The sequence below is a fragment of the Hyperolius riggenbachi genome, chromosome 5 (genome assembly GCF_040937935.1).
Source record: "Hyperolius riggenbachi isolate aHypRig1 chromosome 5, aHypRig1.pri, whole genome shotgun sequence".
Lineage (NCBI taxonomy): Eukaryota > Metazoa > Chordata > Amphibia > Anura > Hyperoliidae > Hyperolius > Hyperolius riggenbachi.
This window is the reverse complement of record NC_090650.1, coordinates 102,805,149-102,822,895: the sequence shown is the minus strand read 5'-3', so window position 1 is coordinate 102,822,895 and position 17,747 is coordinate 102,805,149. Positions and strand designations below refer to the sequence as shown.

The following is a 17,747-nucleotide window of genomic DNA, read 5'->3' as shown; positions in this document are numbered from 1 at the left end:
GAAGCCAGGGAGGTTGGGTAAATACTGAATGCCTCAATGAGGCCCCATTTAGTATGTCTTCAGGTCCGACCATTCAGGAAGTTGGCGTAGGTGGGCGGCCTGATAGTATAGTTTCAAATTAGGTAGGCCTAAGCCCCTTGTTCTCTAGAAGCTAATAGAACAGAGGAGTGGATTCGAGGTTTAGAATTGTTCCAGACAAATTTTAAAAAGGCTCGTTGTAAAGTTTTAAACTGTGGAGAGGGGACTTGGACAGGTAGCGTTTCAAATAGATATAGTAGGCGTGGTAGTATATTCATTTTTATGGAGTAGATCCTACCTATCCATGAAATTTTGTAAGCTGTCCATTTATGTAAGTCTTGTAGAATGGATTGTATTAATGAAGGGAAGTTGGCTTTGTATAGGGTAGTGTAGGTAGTTGTTAATTGGATCCCTAAATATTTAATAGAATGAGTCTTCCATTTATAGGAAAAGGATTGTTTTAAGTTTTGAAGCATTGTCTGTGGTATTTTAATGGGGAGTGCTTCAGTCTTATCCTGGTTAAGTTTGAAGCCTGATATGGCTTCAAATTCTTTTAAGATTGAGTGTAGTACTGGGAGAGAGGTGAGAGGATTAGTGATCGTTAATAGTATATCGTCTGCGAAAAGCGATATTTTATATTCCTGAGTATTTTGTTTGACTCCATTGATATCTTGATTTTGTCTAATGGCACTCGCCAGGGGTTCAATGCTTATTGCAAATAAAAGTGGGGAAAGGGGACACCCCTGGCGTGTGCCATTCGTTATGGGGAAGGGAGATACTGAGGCAAAGGGAAGTTTAACCATTGTGGATGGAGAGGAGTATAGGTAGCGGATTAAAGTCAAGAAGGATCCACAAAAACCCTGACGTTCCATTACCCTTAGTAAGAAAGGCCACGACAACCTGTCGAAAGCCTTCTCTGCATCCAAACTTAGAAGCAGAGAAGGCTTCCCAGATCTATTCATCAATTCTATCAAGTTAATAGCCTTCCTAGTGTTGTCTCCCGCCTGACGGCCCAATATGAATCCTACTTGATCATTATTAATCATAGAGATAAGGATTGGGTTTAAACGGTTTGCCATTACTTTTGTGATGATTTTTAGGTCCGAGTTGAGTAGGGATATAGGCCGGAAATTCTGTGGGAGTTGTGGGTCCTTACCCTCCTTGAGTTGAGGAATGAGTTGGGTGCTACATTCCCCTTCATAAGTGTGTTTGCTAATTTACTCAAATATGGGACCAGAGTGGTTTGGAGTTTTTTATAGTAAGAATATGGTAGACCATCTGGGCCAGGGGCTTTTGTGGAAGGAAGATGTTTTATAACTTCTATAATTTCTTCGTCTGTTATGGGGGCATTGAGGGATTTAATGTTTTCTTCAGTAAGGGAAGGCATATTTAATTGATCTAGAAACGCATCAATTTTGGATAGATGTGTTGAGGGATTGGGGTATTTTGGTAAATTATAGAGGGTCTTATAGTAGTCTGTAAAAATTTGTGCTACCTTTCGTGGGTGATAATGGACAGTCCCATGGGTGTCTTTCATAGAATATATGTGGTGGTTAGAAGATTTTGGGTTTAATTTGCGGGCAAGAATCGTATGTGGCTTATTACCTCTTTCATAGAAAAGTTGTCTAGTCCATCTCAGGCTTTTCTCCAATTGTGTACATTGGAGGGTTTGTATTTCTTGTTTGAGGGTTTGTATTTTAGAATAGTGCATCTGGGTTGGATTAGATTTGTATAATTTTTGGGTCGAGTCTAAGTCTGAGTAGAGTTTAGAGAGTCTTGAGGAAGACATTCTTTTACGTTTAGTGGCCTCTGATATACATAGACCCCTGATGAAGGCCTTATGTGCTTCCCATACCATCCCAAAGGAGGGAACTGATTCAATGTTAACTGTAAAATAGGATTGCAATTCATCCGCCAGCCTAGATAGAATCTTTTTGTCTTGTAATAGTTTCATTCAATCTCCAGAAGATCGGTTTATGCGTGTGGGAGAGTAAATCAATTTCTGTGGTGACTGCTTGGTGATCAGACCATGCAATTGGTAGTATCTCAGCTCCCCTCAACGATGACAGGAGACTAGATGTTGAGAAGAAATAGTCTAGACGGGAGTGAGATGCGTGTGGGGGAGAAAAGAAGGTATATTCAATAGAGGTAGGATTAGAGATCCTCCACAAATCAAGCAGTTTATACTGTCTCATAAGGATTCTAAACTTGCGGGAGTTGCGGTCATGAGTGGCCGTTGTAATAGTACTGGGGGGGACATATCGATCTTTGAGGTTAGAGAATGCTAGGTTAAAGTCTCCTCCCAACAATAAGCAACCCTTTGTATATTTGAATAGTTTCTTAAGAAATGAGGTAAGGAAAGATAGCTGACTATTGTTGGGGACATAGACATTGGCCAACGTGATATCTTTACCCGCCAATGATCCCTGTAGTATCAGGTAGTGACCTTTGGGATCAGAAATAGTTTTAGTGATTTGTATGGGGAAACCTTTTTTATATATGATTGCTACTCCTGCCTTTTTTGTGGGGCCGGAGGCCAAACACACCTCAGAATATAATCTGTTATATAAACGTGTATTGTCAGTTTTGCGGAGATGGGTTTCCTGAAGGAAGGCTAAGTCAATATCCAGCCTCTTCATATCTCGGAATAGTGAAAACCTTTTCTGAGGTGTGTTTAGGCCTTTAGTATTTAGTGTCAGAAATTTAACCATTTTTGAGATGTATATAAAGTGTAGGTGTAGGTATTTGGTGAACAGGCCATGTGAAGCTCATATGCAATATCAGAAGAGAAAGAAAAAAAAAGAGCAAATATAAACAGATACTAAAAAGTAAAAAGGTATAACCATGTATATAGATATAACGATATATATTGTACTGAAAGTAACAAATTGTAGCTTAGCGTATCGGTCATCTAAGGGCAAGCCATATATAAACCAATGGCTAAGCATATGGGCAGCATAAAACTGCTGCCTAGATGGAAATCGTCCTAGATTGGCCGGTTGCCGTAGCAACCAGACAATTCGAAGGAGGGTCTCCCTGAGGTGCATGCCGAGTCCCAGGAATAGAAACATTAGAATAAACATAATAATAAACATGTCATAAACCATTGAAAAATACCGAGATAGGCTCCATCCCGCCGCTCGTATAAACAAATCCCAGAAGTATAAGAACGGAAGGGGGGTGATAACTTTATATATCAGGACTTAGTTGAAGATATTTCTTTTGCTAGGCCAGCTAACATCACAAACAAGAATTTAACTATCAGTCATGAAGATAGGAAAAGAAGGGGTGTATGGGAGCTGTGATAACTTTCCAAAATTGTTATGGAGAACTATAGCGTTGTGAGGGTTTGATCAAGCAGGGTGATCATCCATGTCTTCCGTTCTATCTGAGAACGTGAGGCTCCTCAGTGGTTGTTTAGTCCATTCAGAGATGTGCCGGATTTTCCTCGGTGGTGAAGAGGTTATCGCAGGGCGAGTAAGGGATGCGGAAGAAGATGGGAGTTTGAGGCCTAGTTGCTTTAGGAACATGGGAGCATCATCCACATCAGATAGTTAGGATAAGGCCTTGTTTATTAACAATTAGGCGAAAGGGGAAGCCCCATTTATATGAGATGCCGGCGTCCCTAAGTAGCTGCGTGACTGGTCTAAGGATCCTGCGTTTTGTCAAAGTTATTAGAGACAAGTCATTGTAGATAGCAATATCTTCTCCCTTAAATGTAATGTTTGATGTGTTCCGCAGTGCTTTAAAGAGAGCATCCTTTGCCTCAAAGTAGTGCAGTCTAGCAATTATGTCTTTAGGTGATTTAGAGCCTGGTTTCCTTTCCCCTAAGGATCTGTGTGCTCTATCTATTCTCCACATCTCATCTGGCAAATCTGGAACAATAGTGTGGAACAGTTCTTTCAGATAGGAAACAATGTGTTCGTTTTTAAGAGACATAGAGACCCCTTTGATGCGCACGTTTTGTCTCCTCTCCCTGTTTTCCATATCTTCCTGGGCTAGACGCATTGCTTTTATATCAGATTGCATGAGTTGTTGGTCTTCTGTTAAGTCAGCCTGTTTTATAGAAATGGCATCTACTTTTTCCTCCAAGGCCTGTGTGCGCTCCCCCAGCCCTGCCATGTCAGCACGTATTTCCCCCACTGCAGCCATAATAACTTTTTGCAGAGAGTCTTGCAGGCTGTGATAATGTTTGTCCAGAGACATTTCTAGTAGTGCTGCAGTCAGTGGCTGCGTAGCGTGTATGTCACTTGCCTGGTCAGAGGAGGGAGCGTCTGGCTGGTCTGTGTGCTCGGCGCCATCTTGGCTGGGGGAGGGACGGAGAAATTTGTCCATAGTGCCCGCTGGGGACGAAGATTTGGGGCCCCCTTTGGACGTCATTCCGGGCAGGGAGGTATGCGGAGGTTCTCCCCAGCAAAACCGCCGATGTCTGTTGCTTCTGGGGCGGAGGATGCGGCTGTGAAGAGCGGCGGTGAGCGGAGCGTATCTCCTATGCGGCCATCTTGGGTGGTTCGCGCATGCGCCCTCTAGAAAGAGAAGTTTGAGGAGCGGGTTAGGAAGGATTTGTGAACGTGCAACTTTGACTAGAGACAGTTTGAAAGGGTAGGCCAGAGCTACTGATCATGAGAAGGTGGAGATTTGCATACTACACACAGTGCCTGGATTTTCCTTTATAGAATATGTAACAAATGGACAAATTCTCTACAGTAGAGCTGATCAGTGAGATGCTAATAGTTTTGTTTTTAATAAAAAAAAAAATTCTGCCGGGAATTGGATCAATCGAAATAGGTCAGCTACTGCTTTTGATAAGTGAAATTCCAAGCTCTATACATTTTCATAATTTGCATATATACAGTTATTAGCAGAAAAATGACTTAATAACAATTGGTCCCCGCTTCACCTACCGTGGTGCAATAACATTTTTTAGGGGTTTTTTTGAGATTAAAAGGTAATGCAACAATTTGAAAAAGCGTACTCCCTGCTACTTTAACACATACAAGTCGTGTGTGTGGCTCTAGTGCCTCTGGTACTATGTGGCTGGATAGTGTACTGGTTAATGGCTTCTCTAACACAGGAGACCAGGGTTTGAATCTCAGCTCTGCCTGTTCATTAAGCCAGTACCTATTCAATAAGAAGCTTGGACAAGTCCCCCTAAAGGCTTATACACAGGGGGCACAACGGTCGCCACAAACACTCGCATGTCTGGGCGACAGTTGCCCCGTGTGTGAGGAGTGCACCCCGAACTGTCGCTGGAGACAGTTGCCGTGCGATTGAAAAGTTCAAACGCCGGCAACTTCTGTCTCCGCAACTGTCGCTAGTCCACCACGCGTACTGCGTGTGTATGTGCGGACTAGCGACAGCTACCCACAGCCAGAAGGGAGCTTTCGGCGGGGGGACGAAAGTTTCAGCGACAGCTTCCGCCGCGTCTCTGCCTGTTGGGCAGAGACGTGTAGACAGCTGTCGCTCAGGCGGAACTGTCGCCGAGCTGTTGCACACACGTCTCCTGTGTGCTAGCAACAGCAACAACGATGCCCCGTGTATGAGGCTTAACACTTCTACTGCCTGTAGAGCGTATCCTAGTGTCTGCTCTGGCGCTTTGAGTCCACCAGGAGAAAAACGTGATATACTGTAAATGTTCTGTGTCTATGTAGCTTTAACTAAACCCATTCACTCATTTATCTCCTTCCTAATCCAGCTTGGGGCAACAGCATGTTCTATAATGTAATATACTAGGCATTCTTTCATTTTGAGAGACTGCGCTTGGCAAAGGAAAATGTTGGGATGGTCTTTTATGCAGGTTGCTGAGTTGACGTATTTAGAAGCTGTAAACTGCATGGTAAAGTTTGTGTAAAGGGTTTTATTGCCACCCACATTCTTGAGAAAGGCTTTGACTTCATGCTTTATTGCACTGGAAAGAAAGACACTGTAACGTTCACAGTTGGAGATGATCCGCATTGTCCACTGCCCACAAGTGATTTTCATAAAAATGGCCGGCTTGCAATGTAGTAAAATGTGCCATTGAAGTTTACTTGCCGCTCCATTCATTCACAGTGCTGTGTGATATTTATTGTCTGAAAGTGTGTGAATTCAGGACTTTGTGTATCTGTGTTACAGAATTGCTCTGTAACCATGACATTGAATTCCTTACTCTACAGATTCATTCAGCTGAGCTGAGTCACATTTGTGTCCTATGTTAAAGCATGCTGTTTCCTGTAATAGAACTCTGTAGTAGCTTACATTAGGAGATGGATGACTGGACATAAGGGATGTTTTAAAAAACTTCAAGTTTAAACTGAGTAGCACAAATCTGGTGCTTTGTACTTGTATGCATAAATGGGTAGAAGAGTGGTCTACAGTAGAGTTCCCCAACCCTGTCCTCAAGGCCCACCAACAGTACATGTTTTGCAGGAAACCACAAACATGCACAGGTGAGGTAATTGGTGTCTCAGCAGAGCTGATGAACTACCTGTGTGGATTTCCACAAAATATGCACTGTTGGTGGGCCTTGAGGACCAGGATTGGGGAACACTGCAGGACCCAAACAACTGAACTAGATCTCCAATCATCTGGGACAAAGTAAAGGAAGTTCATAATCCATGGGTTGGAGACCCTTAATTTTCAGTAGAAGTTTTAATGTTGGGCTTTTTTGCTTTCAGCTTGGTGCACAGATGTCAAACTCTCTCTCAAATCCTCGAGGGCTATATTCATGTTTAGGGTGGACTGAGAAAGGTGTTCTACTGCAGGGCTTTTCAACCTGTGGTACGCGTACCACCAGTGGTACTTTGGCATTGGCCAGGTGGTACATTCCAAGTTTGCCTGCAACTTAATTGCCCATGTGGCACTTGTCCTGGTCCCGTCCTGCCTCCACAAACGACTACCCCTCGCTGTGCTGCCCTGTCGTCAGTGTGGACCGTTCGTCTTGCTGTCTCTTTACTGCGGCCGGGTTACCACTGATCTAAGGTCTAAACTACTACGCGGGACAGCACAGAGAGGAGCAAGTAAGGGGGAACCGAACTTTGTAGCAAGTCATTGCCCAGCTCTACGGTGGTGGGTGAGGCTACCTATACTGAAGAGGTACCTATAGTGGCAATCTACATACAGACTGCTAATAATAGCAGTCTGTAAGCTAGAAATCTAATTTTAATCTCCCCCCCACCCCCACACCAATTAATCCTGCTATTCCCCTCCCATATGCACCCCCTTCTTAACCACTTGCCGACCGCACACTCATAACGCGCGTCGGCAAAGTGGTAGCTGCAGGACCAGCGACGCATATCTGCGTCGCTGGCTTCAGGCTAATTAATCAGGAAACAGCCGCTCGTGCGAGCGGCTGCTTCCTGTCAATTCACGGCGGGGGGCTCCGTGAATAGCCTGCGGGCTGCCGATCGCAGCTCACAGGCAAAATGTAAACACAAGCGGAAATAATCCGCTTTGTTTACATTTTTACAACGCTGCTAACAGTAGCAGCGTTGTACTAGATCAGTGATCCCCGGCCAATCAGCGGCTGGGGATCGCTGTCACATGACAGGCTGGAGCCTGTTAGAGGCTGCACAGGACAGATCCGTTCCTGTGCAGCCTCCGATCTCCGGGGCAGGGAGGGAGGAGAGGGGGAATCCTGCGGTGGAGGGGGCTTTGAGGTGCCCCCCTCCCGCCAGCCCCATGGAGGCAGGAGCGATCAGACCCCCCCCAGCACATCATCCCCCTAGTGGGGAAAAAGGGGGGCGATCTGGTCGCTCTGCCTGGTATTTGATCTGTGCTGGGGGCTGTAGAGCCCACCCAGCACAGATCTTAGAAATCAGTGCTGGTCCTTAAGGTGGGGTAAAGGCTGAGTCCTGAAGTGGTTAAAGTGTACCTGTAAGAAAAAAGTTCCCTGTGGGAGAAACCCTCTGGATCCTAAAGAAGGCATCCCCATTCCTCCTCAGTAGAAGATCTCCTTGTTGGTATGAGTGCATGTGCATTTGTGGCTCTCTGTTGGAAACAGCCGAGCTTGATTGAGTCAGATCTATTGCGCTGGCACACTGGTGGTACTTGAAATTTTTCAGGTCAAAAAAGTGGTACAATGAGTGAAAAGGATGAAAAGCCCTGTTCTACTGGATGAACTGCATCATCCCTGATTCAGTCATATCCACTAATTTCATCTGTGCCAAAAATGTATGAGGACCTCTGCCCTTGAGGACTGCAGTTCTGCATCCCAGGCTTAGTGTAAGGATATTGGTTGAGAATTAGTGTAGTGTTGTGGTAGGATCATTCATAATTCGGGCAAGGTTAAGTCTCCTCCTCTTCCGTCCTTTAGCAGAGTCATACTCCTGTGACCTCATGGACTCTGTAGGCCACTGCTTGAGAATTTGAATTGCAATATGAACCTTTGCCTCTGCACCAATCTGTTCTCTTCCCAGCAATTTTTTTATTTGAATATTAATTTGTTGTCCTTGCAGTCCTATGAATTTTCTCTAATATCGCAATTGATTGGCAGATGGTCAATTTTGTCAATGCCTAAAATGCTAACTGACCATAGCCATCAAGCCAAATTTTAATTTCTTACTTTCCGATAACTAGCAGTATAACGGGCCCTACAACCTTCTAACACGGGCCCATATGCAATTAACTTTTTCTTCAGAGTTTTCTCCTAATAATTTTTCATTTTCAATTTAAAGAAAACCTGAACTGAAAATTAAAAGTCAAACATACACAACTCATACTTACCTCCTGTGTAGTCTACTCCTCAATCTATTTTTCCTCTCCTGCGTCCTGTTTGTCCACTGTGATCAATGGAATTCTCCGTCCTCCATTTTGAAAATGGCTAGTACCCCATAACAGCTTCCTGGTCAGCACACTGTTAAACTGTAACATCGCCCACTTGAGCCATAGGGAAACATGCACACATCAGTTCTCCTCTCAGCTGTAACTGACAGCAACTGATATATTTCAGTTCTGACAAAATGTTGTCAGAACTGGAAGGGATCATTGTCAGAAGAAAATGGTGAGCTTCTGAGAGGAACTGATGGCAAGGTAACTATGTAATGTTCATTTGAAGTTACCTCATGTGTTAATTTTAAAAAATTTTACTCAGTACAGGGTCTCTTTAAAAAAAAAAAAAATACTTTCCGGGCATTATAAACTGAAAATTAGGTGAAATGGAACTATTAAAACTTTGAATATTGTCTTGTTTTCTGGTGGCTTAAAAGGCATCTTATTAACATTTTTTTTTTCTCCTCAGTTTTCACCTTGGTGATATTTTTCCTTCTTAAAACAGAAGGAATTTGTGATAATTCAGGTTGGAGTTAGCATATGGTGTGTCCCACAATTCATCACTGCTGAATATGCAAATTATCCCTTGTTGTCCCTGTAAGCTGGCCACACCTCCTTAGAGGGCTTTTTGGTCCTTTGTAGCACCTTACACACTCCAGTGAGTTCTGGTTCACCATGAGCTTGCTGGGTATTGTGTAGCTTAAAATACTAAGGACCAAGGTAAATGTCCTCTTTCAGATTTTCTAGATGTGCTCTTAGTGTGGGCTTTGATAGGGATGTAAATTCATGAGTTGTCTGTATGAGTTCAGCCTGCTTATTGCTTATAATGGAACTAGGAGCCAAAGTTGCCCATCTGTAAATACCCTTTCATGCCTGTAAATGTACTGTGTAACCAGGAATGCTTTTTGTTTTTTCTCCATTAGTCTTATGCTGGGAAGTACGTTCCTGCAATCGGCTATTACATCCACATTCACAATCCAACTGCTAAGGTTAAAATCAACTTCAAGGGGATTGCCATCGGAGACGGGCTCTGTGATCCTGAAGTGGTAGGGCATTTTAATTCAATTTTCTTTTTGTTTGATCTACAGATCGGGGAGGAATGCCTTTCTCCCCTTGCACAGTGTTTTGATGAAGTATGCACATTCCCATAAGACTTTGTATTGCTTTGTTAACAAATGCTTTAGATTGTTAGTATGTTTCTGCATCAGGTTCAGGCTAGAAAGAATTAAGTATTTCTTAATTGCCTCACTTAACTGATTGGGATTAAAGACAACCCACACTTGTACCAGGCCAGGGAAATGGGTTGTGTTAATGATGTGTCTGTTTAACAGATGTTCGGTGGTTACGCCGACTTCCTGTACCAAACTGGCATGGTGGATGAGAACCAGAGGGACTATTTCCAGAGACAAGCCAATCTTGCAATAAGCTACATTCAGCAGCAGAAGTGGATTGAAGCTTTTGAGGTATGTCCTTTGTTTTGTGATATTGCTAATTTTACTTGGGTAGTGCATGCTGGGAGGTACTCTAGATATCCGCAACCTGCTATATAAATATCAGTGTGTTTTGACAGTGGTGTAACCACTTAGTATTTCAGGTATCAAATAAGTATTCGGCAGCGTCTCCATTGCCCCCCCCCCCCCCATTGGCTAAATATTACCAGACAACTTTATTACAAAAGCTAACTTGCCTCTCCCAGTGCTGACTCCTTTGCCGCCTATCCTTAACATTCATTTTGTGTCTGTCTGGTCCCGATGGTTCTTCTGCTGTCAGCTTTGCATGCAGAGCCCTGGCCGTGGGCTTGCTTGGTCAAACTCCCATGGTGGGGAATTCTCTGTGCTTACGCAGTTATGGACTGTAACCGCGCAGGCGCAGAACACTCCCAGCTACAGGAGCCCGACCAGGGCCGTGCATGTGCAGTAGTCCCCGACTAGCTCAGTCGGGGACATTAATGGAGTTGACTACAGGAGAATGGATGGTACCCGATACAGAGGGAGCCCACACTACAGGAGGCTGGAGGAAGCACGAGGCAAGTATAAGTTGTGTGTTTAGTTGATCTCTGGTGCACTTTATGCATTTTTTTTTTGGGGGGGGGGGTGTCTGTTCCTCCACCCCCCCCCCCCCCATCACATTTCTGTTGTCTAGTTTTCTGACCGTCACTCTATTAGGCCTAAGTAGGCCTGACTGTATAATTTAAACTTCATTCACACAAATCCCTGTGTTTTGTAATGTAAACCATTCTATGTTGTACATAACTTTTCTGTTTGTTTTGGTGATTGATTACAGTTTGTTTTCCTGAGATGTTTATATAGCTCACTCTTTCCTAAACTGCTTTTGTTGTTGGTAAGTAAATACCATTTGTTTTCTGCTTGTGTGTAGTCTGAGAGATACTTGCCAATAACAAACAAATGGTCTTGTTGATCCAGAGTGGTTTGATTTTTACTCAAAGCCTCTAGATCACAGGTGTGTAACTCCAGGTCTGAGGCACAGTTTTATGTATGCATAAGAGCTTCAAATATGCAGGATAGCAATCTGTTATAAAAGAAAAAAAATGGAGCGCACCAACCTGTTCTGTGCATGCGATCACAGCAAATTGGAAGTTGCAACACATTGAACACCCTGGCACTTGTAACTGGTGGCTTCCTGAACGTGTGTATCTGGTCCTGGGACAACATTTCCTCCATCTGGGTCTTACCTCTGCTTTTGACATTGAATCACTTTTCTAGTTCAAGCCTTGTGGTCTATCGGGATTAGTGATGCTGACCTCTTACCTTGTCTAATATTTATGTGACAACTCTTTGTCTCCCAATACCCACCATGTTTCCCAAGGCTCTTCTGTCTCTACATCTTAAATCTACTATCCACTTTCAGTGCACAATACCGTCTGTACCCAAATCCTGGTCCGGATATGGGTAATGAGCTTGAATACAATTTAAAATAATTCTACTTCCCCACCTTTAAAATTTGCCCCTGACACCTGTAAATCACAAATGTAAATACCAGTCATTTTCTTGGTGTCACCTCTCAGACTCTGCACTCTGGTTTGCTCCATGTATCCGAGTATTTCTAGGACCTGCCACTTCCGACTGCACAACATTTACAAACTATACCCCTTTCTTCCTAGAGACCATAAAACCTCTGGTACATCTTCTCAGTCTTTTCTTGACTGCTGCAACATCCACCTAGCTAGTGGTTTTCTAATTAGGTTCTTGCTTCTATATTGGCAACCATTTCACCGTTAAAGTCAAATTCTGACCACTGTGCTGAATCTTTACACCACTCCACTGTTCCCTTCACTAAATCTACATACTCTCCACAAGACCTTGGAAGATGGATCTGGGGGATCCCTCAAACCATCTCCCGCAATTGCGAACGTGGAGAACTACGGGTGCGAACGCATCGTTGAATAATAGCGGTAATTGGCACAGAGTTCAATAGTGATCGGAAACTACCGTCCACGATTGGATCCATCATGGCAGTCTTTCAAAACAAATGATTGTCATGCGTAATCAGCTGTCATTTAACATTGTTTAACAAACTTTCATTAACCGATGTTCGCGATATCACAAAAAAATTGTGCATTTTGCAAAATTGTGCTTTTTGCAAAATTGTTCACAAAAAACAATCTCCATTGTATGGCCTTCTAATTACTTCTGCAGTAATGGCCTCTACCCCTACATGTCTCAAAGACCCTTTTTTTTTTTTTTTTTTTTTTTTTTTTTTTCCTCCCCTCTAGGGTTTTCTCCACTCTCTGGAAAGCTTTCCTCTCCACTTACCCCTTCCCCATCAAGCTCATCTGTGCCTGTGTTTGAGACCTAAGTGCCCTGTATTTTAGCTTTCAATATCAATTGTTTTCCAAATGTTGTAGTGGGGTGGGGGGTTGTTTGCAATTTCAGTTTACCGGGTGTTGGAGAGCAAGAATTTTTATTCTGGATTTTTCAAAGATCATCTTTTACCTTTTTTTATTTACTGGTATTTTTTACTTTTATATTCTGTGTAGGTGTTTGATGCCTTGCTGAATGGTGACAGGATCTCTTACCCATCATTCTTCAAAAATGTGACTGGCTGCAGCAATTACTTCAACTTCCTTCAGTGCCAGGTATAGCATGCATACACTGTAATCTCCCCCACTCCCTCCCTCCTTAATAAAAGAACATACCATTTTTTTTTTTTTTTAGTGTATGAAATTTATGAATGAATTATTCAGATCGTAATTTTTATCAGCTTTTTCAGCTCGTACTGTATGGCAACCGCTAGTGGTCCCAATTGATACAAAATGATTACATCTATCATTTCCTTAAAGTCTGTTTTTTTTATCTTTTTAATTATTTTTTTTTTCACTTTTTGTTCACTTCAGATAATTGAGGGTTTTATAGAGCCTTCCTTTTCCTCTCCTGGTCTCCACGTTCCACCGCTGGCTCCCCCTTTGGCAGTCTCTGACCAATGGGACGGAGACTTTTCCGCTCCTGGAGGCTTTGGCAGTCTTTGGGAGCCCGAATGCTCTCGATGATGGGCTATTCTGTACTGCGAATGCATGAGCACACTTTCTCACCCACTCGCGCATGCGCAGTACGGAGCTGCCAGCCTTCAGGTGCACTCGGGCTCCCGAAGACTGCCAAATACTCCCGCAGCAGGAGATTTAAATGGGGGAACAAGGGGGCCAGGAGAGGAATGGGAAGGCTCTTTAGCATGTAGAGCCTTCCCTTTCCTTAGGTGAGTCTCTGATTTTTTTTTTTTTTTTTTTTTTTTTTCTTTGGTACATACGATTGAACATAGTTTTGGAATAGCTTGGCCTCTTTACGGCTGTGGATTTCTTAAATACAATCAATTAAATATAACCTCTTTTTTCAAGCTGGTTGAAAATCTGATCGTTTACTAAAAAGAAATGCATCATTAATGGATACCTGTACATAAGGTTTAGCAAAAACTGCTGCTGTTCCAAATTGTTTCCATTCATTTAATACTTTGTCACTTAGGTCTGCAATAAATGTATAGCTGAAGCATATATGAGCATAGTGTCACATGACTGGAAACCTAATCTATAGATGGGCCTTGCCATTAACCCTCTGTTCCTTCATGTGGTTAAATTTCAGGAGGCATGTATGAAATCAGAACCTCCTGCTAGCTTTTCAGCTGCAGCCTTGACCATCTGGCTTGCTTTAATCTTTGCACATCCATGTCCAAGGGTCATACGCCTAATTACTTTGTTCTGTTTTTTAATGGCTTATGTAATTAAAACTAGTCTTTGATTTCTCTACTTCTAAAAGACTTTAATGTTAGCATTGCTGTTTACGCCTGTGTGCCTGGCATGCTGTGTTGGTGTCGTGATTAATAGTGAGGTGTAAAGTGGAGATTACATTAGTTGGCCTCTCTTTGCATGGAATAAGCCTGCCTGCTTTTCACTTACACAAAGTGTGTACAGGATGTTTACATGTCAGTTGACATTAGATTATTATGTATGAGTCAGTGGATTATTCTTGACAGTGCTTCTATTTATTATTTTATTTATTTGTTGTATTTATAAAGCGCCAACATATTACGCAGCGCTGGACATTAATTTAGGTTACAGACAATATTTAGGGGTGACAAACAGCAATATGACAATACAGGAATACAAGAAAACCAGATCACACAGCACACTATGAGTACAAGGTAATGCTTAGTCAGTCACTGGATGGGAGCATGGAGTTAGGCAAGTTAGGTTCACTCAAATGCATAGCATGGGTGCACAGTAATAGAGGTGCATGATCAGGTAGGACACAAAAGGAGTTAGTTTATGGTGAACCAGAACCACTAGGATTTTGTAAGGAACCCACAAGCCCCTTATGTTTGGATGGTACATGCAGTTTCCCATCAGATAGGTCAAATTGATTATTTCCATTATTTCCAACTGATCCAATCTCATTTCTGGTAGTTTTTCTGGTTGATCACTGCTATACAAAATCAATCAGAAAAAAAGATAGGAAATCAGATAATCTGATCGGACCTGTCAAATAATTGATTAGACCTGCAAATTTAATGGGAAATTGCATGGTGTGTACCAGGCATTACAGTGTAGGCAGAATTACTTTTCCACCATCACCATTGCTTTGGACTGATCAACTCATTACATTATTTGAATAAGATCTATTTGTATTGTTTTAGGCCTCTTTCAAGTGCGACGTTAAAGTTGCACGTTAGAAAAATGTTCCAACGCAGACTAACGTACAGCAATACTAAGTCTGTGTGGCATTCACAGTGCACACGTTACGTTTGTGTGTAATGTGTAGCGTTAGTAGAAAGTGCTGCATGCTGTGCGTTATACACGTTATTAGCTGCGTTGGACTGTTTGCACATGCTCAGTAATGACTTGGAAACCTACTTTTCATTGCCTGTATGCGACCATAACTGGGCATTTAAGTTGCGTTGTAATTTGCGTTGCGACTTTAACGTCACATCAAACGTTTTTTTTTTTTTAAGGGGGGGGGGGGGGTGTGTGTATTTGTTCTGGTTTAATGAACTTGCATGTGTTTGTGGTTTTTGGGTTTTCAATTTTCCCATGCATACCAGAAGTTAATTTTTGCATGAAAGGAAAAACCTTTTTGTTACAGCTGGAGTCCTGCAATAAATCTGCACGGTTTCTACTTCCTGCTTTCATGGAAGCAGACCTGTTAACATCCTGTGCTTTGAAATGAGCTTATCTGTCTCCTCTGCCGTGGCAATCAGGTGATACAGGAGAGACCTCAAACTACAACTTGTGATTAGACACAAATGAGGGAGAAATAGACAGGCTAAACTCTCTAAATATATACAGGGTGCATTTCTCGGTTTTCCATCTGTTCTGTGCAAGAGTTCAGGTCCACTTTAAAAATTACAGCCGTTGCTGTATAGAGGCAGCCACTTGCTTCCTGTGAACTTTTTGCCCACACTTGAGCCAATCATGAAGCCTCTCTTCAAAATGCAGCCATTCATAAGCCACCTGCATCAGTAATGCGTTTGGCTCAGATACCTCTGCGGGTGGAACTTGGCACTCCCCTCTCCACTCTCCTTAGTTTTGCAGCGAGTAGTCCTGCTCTCATATACACAAGAGAAAAAAGTACCCTGTACTGCTCTCCACACGCTACCAGGAGTGTAATCGCTAACAGCAGAAGAGCTATCCGGGAGTGCGTACAATCCTGTGGGAGGACTGTGACAATACTTGGTGATTGCATAGTGGAAGTAGTAACACTGCATTCTCTTTTTTTTTTTTTTTTTTACATTATTCCTCATTTTCCCCAGGCTGCTTATTTGTACAGTACTTGTGTGTCCAGCGCCAGTGACATTTTTCTTGTCTTACAAATGTTATCATGCATCAACTTGCTTGCAGGCAGCCTGAAGAGAGCAGCAGACCATGGATTTCACACTGACATACGACTCATGCACTGCCCACTTTTTACTGTATCCTGAGTCAGTGTCACATAGGGGCCAAAAACATATTTACTATAACAGTTTTATTATATACAGGTTTGCTATACCTGGCGTTGCTCCCATAGACTTTTATAATGGAGATTGGTCGGGACCTGGAGAAGAAATTTGTGTTTTTTTTTTTCTTGTTTTTTTTTTCTGTGTAGCGCCATCCTATTCCGTAGCGCTGTACAACATGCAAAACCTACAACAATGCGGAGCATAGATACATGAGCAGTTCAACCACTGACACAAGTACAGATACAGACAGAGCAGGGACAAAGTCCTCCAGCACCCAAGGCTGAGACACCAAAGTGCGCCCCTCCATCCCTCCCACCCCAGCTGTCAACACACTGATTGCTATTAGACTAAGAGGGCCACAGGGCCCACAACCTCCCCAACACCTTAATATCTAGTTATCTGGCTTGCAGTCACTGCTATGTATCCCCTTTTCTTATTTCTTTCTGCTTCATAAACAATTAGGAATGACAGCTGAATGAATTTTGCGCCCTCTCCTATACTGCGCCCTGAGGCTGGAGCCTCTCCAGCCTATGCCTCGGCCCGGCCCTGGATACAGAGTACCAATATTATACAGTTTCCATAACTCATCAAAATTCACAATGATAAAATTTCACATCCTTTTGTAAATGTCCCTCCTTTCCCCTTTCCCAGTTATACCTCTCATCTTTTTCACATGGTGATTGCAGGAGCCAGCAGACCAGGAGTATTTTGGTTCATTCTTGGCCCTCTCCGAAGTAAGAAGGTCTGTCCATGTGGGTAACTTGACCTTTCATGATGGATCTGAAGTTGAAAAACATTTGCTTGGTGATGTGATGAAGACCATAAAGCCATGGTTGGCTGTGCTAATGGATAATTACAGGGTAAGTGTGCTACAGCTTCAAATCTCATTACTCAGAGTAACAATCATGGCATGACCTGTGGGGCTTTAAATCTTGTGTGTTTAATGGCCTTTAAAATGACATGAAAGGCAAATGCTTAACATATCCTCATGTTCCACTGTAGGAAAGGCTTCTGCACAAATTAGAAGCTCTCTGATTAATTGTTTTTGGCTTGGGACTTTGACATCATGACCTGGTGAAAATCTATGCACTGGCTTCTGATGGTCATAACAGACCTTGCTAGACTGTTACCTTTTGGCCCTCCACACTTACAAATGTACACCAGAACGCCATCAGTGTTCCACAAAATGGTGTTCAACTTGTTACAATTTTGTCAAATCTTATTACTGAATTTTGATACAGTTTAGACACTGAAGTGTTCTGTGCTTGTATTTTATTTTTTTCTACCTTTTCTTAAGTTCTTAAGCGTTAAATTCTAAGCGGATTCACCGCATTCCCGCAGCAGAACCAGTGATTTATGCAGTAGTGGCTGAATCACACACCAGAAACCAGCATGCAGCTAATCCAGTCTGACTTCAGTCAGAGCACCTGATCTGCATGCCCTGTTGAGGGGCTGTGGCTTAAAGTATTAGAGACACTGGATCAGCAGGAGGCAGGAGCGTCAGGCAACCGGTATTATTTTAAAAGGAAAAATGCACAACC

The 17,747-nt window shown here is 42.8% G+C and overlaps 1 protein-coding gene across 1 annotated transcript in view; it reads left to right on the top strand.

Moving 5' to 3' along the window:
- CPVL (carboxypeptidase vitellogenic like) overlaps positions 1 to 17,747 on the top strand; it is a 151,193-nt gene that overhangs the window by 75,390 nt on the left and 58,056 nt on the right. The window contains 4 exon segments of the mRNA XM_068238669.1: positions 9,690 to 9,812; positions 10,098 to 10,229; positions 12,764 to 12,862; positions 16,893 to 17,066. Coding sequence (XP_068094770.1) covers positions 9,690 to 9,812; positions 10,098 to 10,229; positions 12,764 to 12,862; positions 16,893 to 17,066 — 528 coding nt within the window.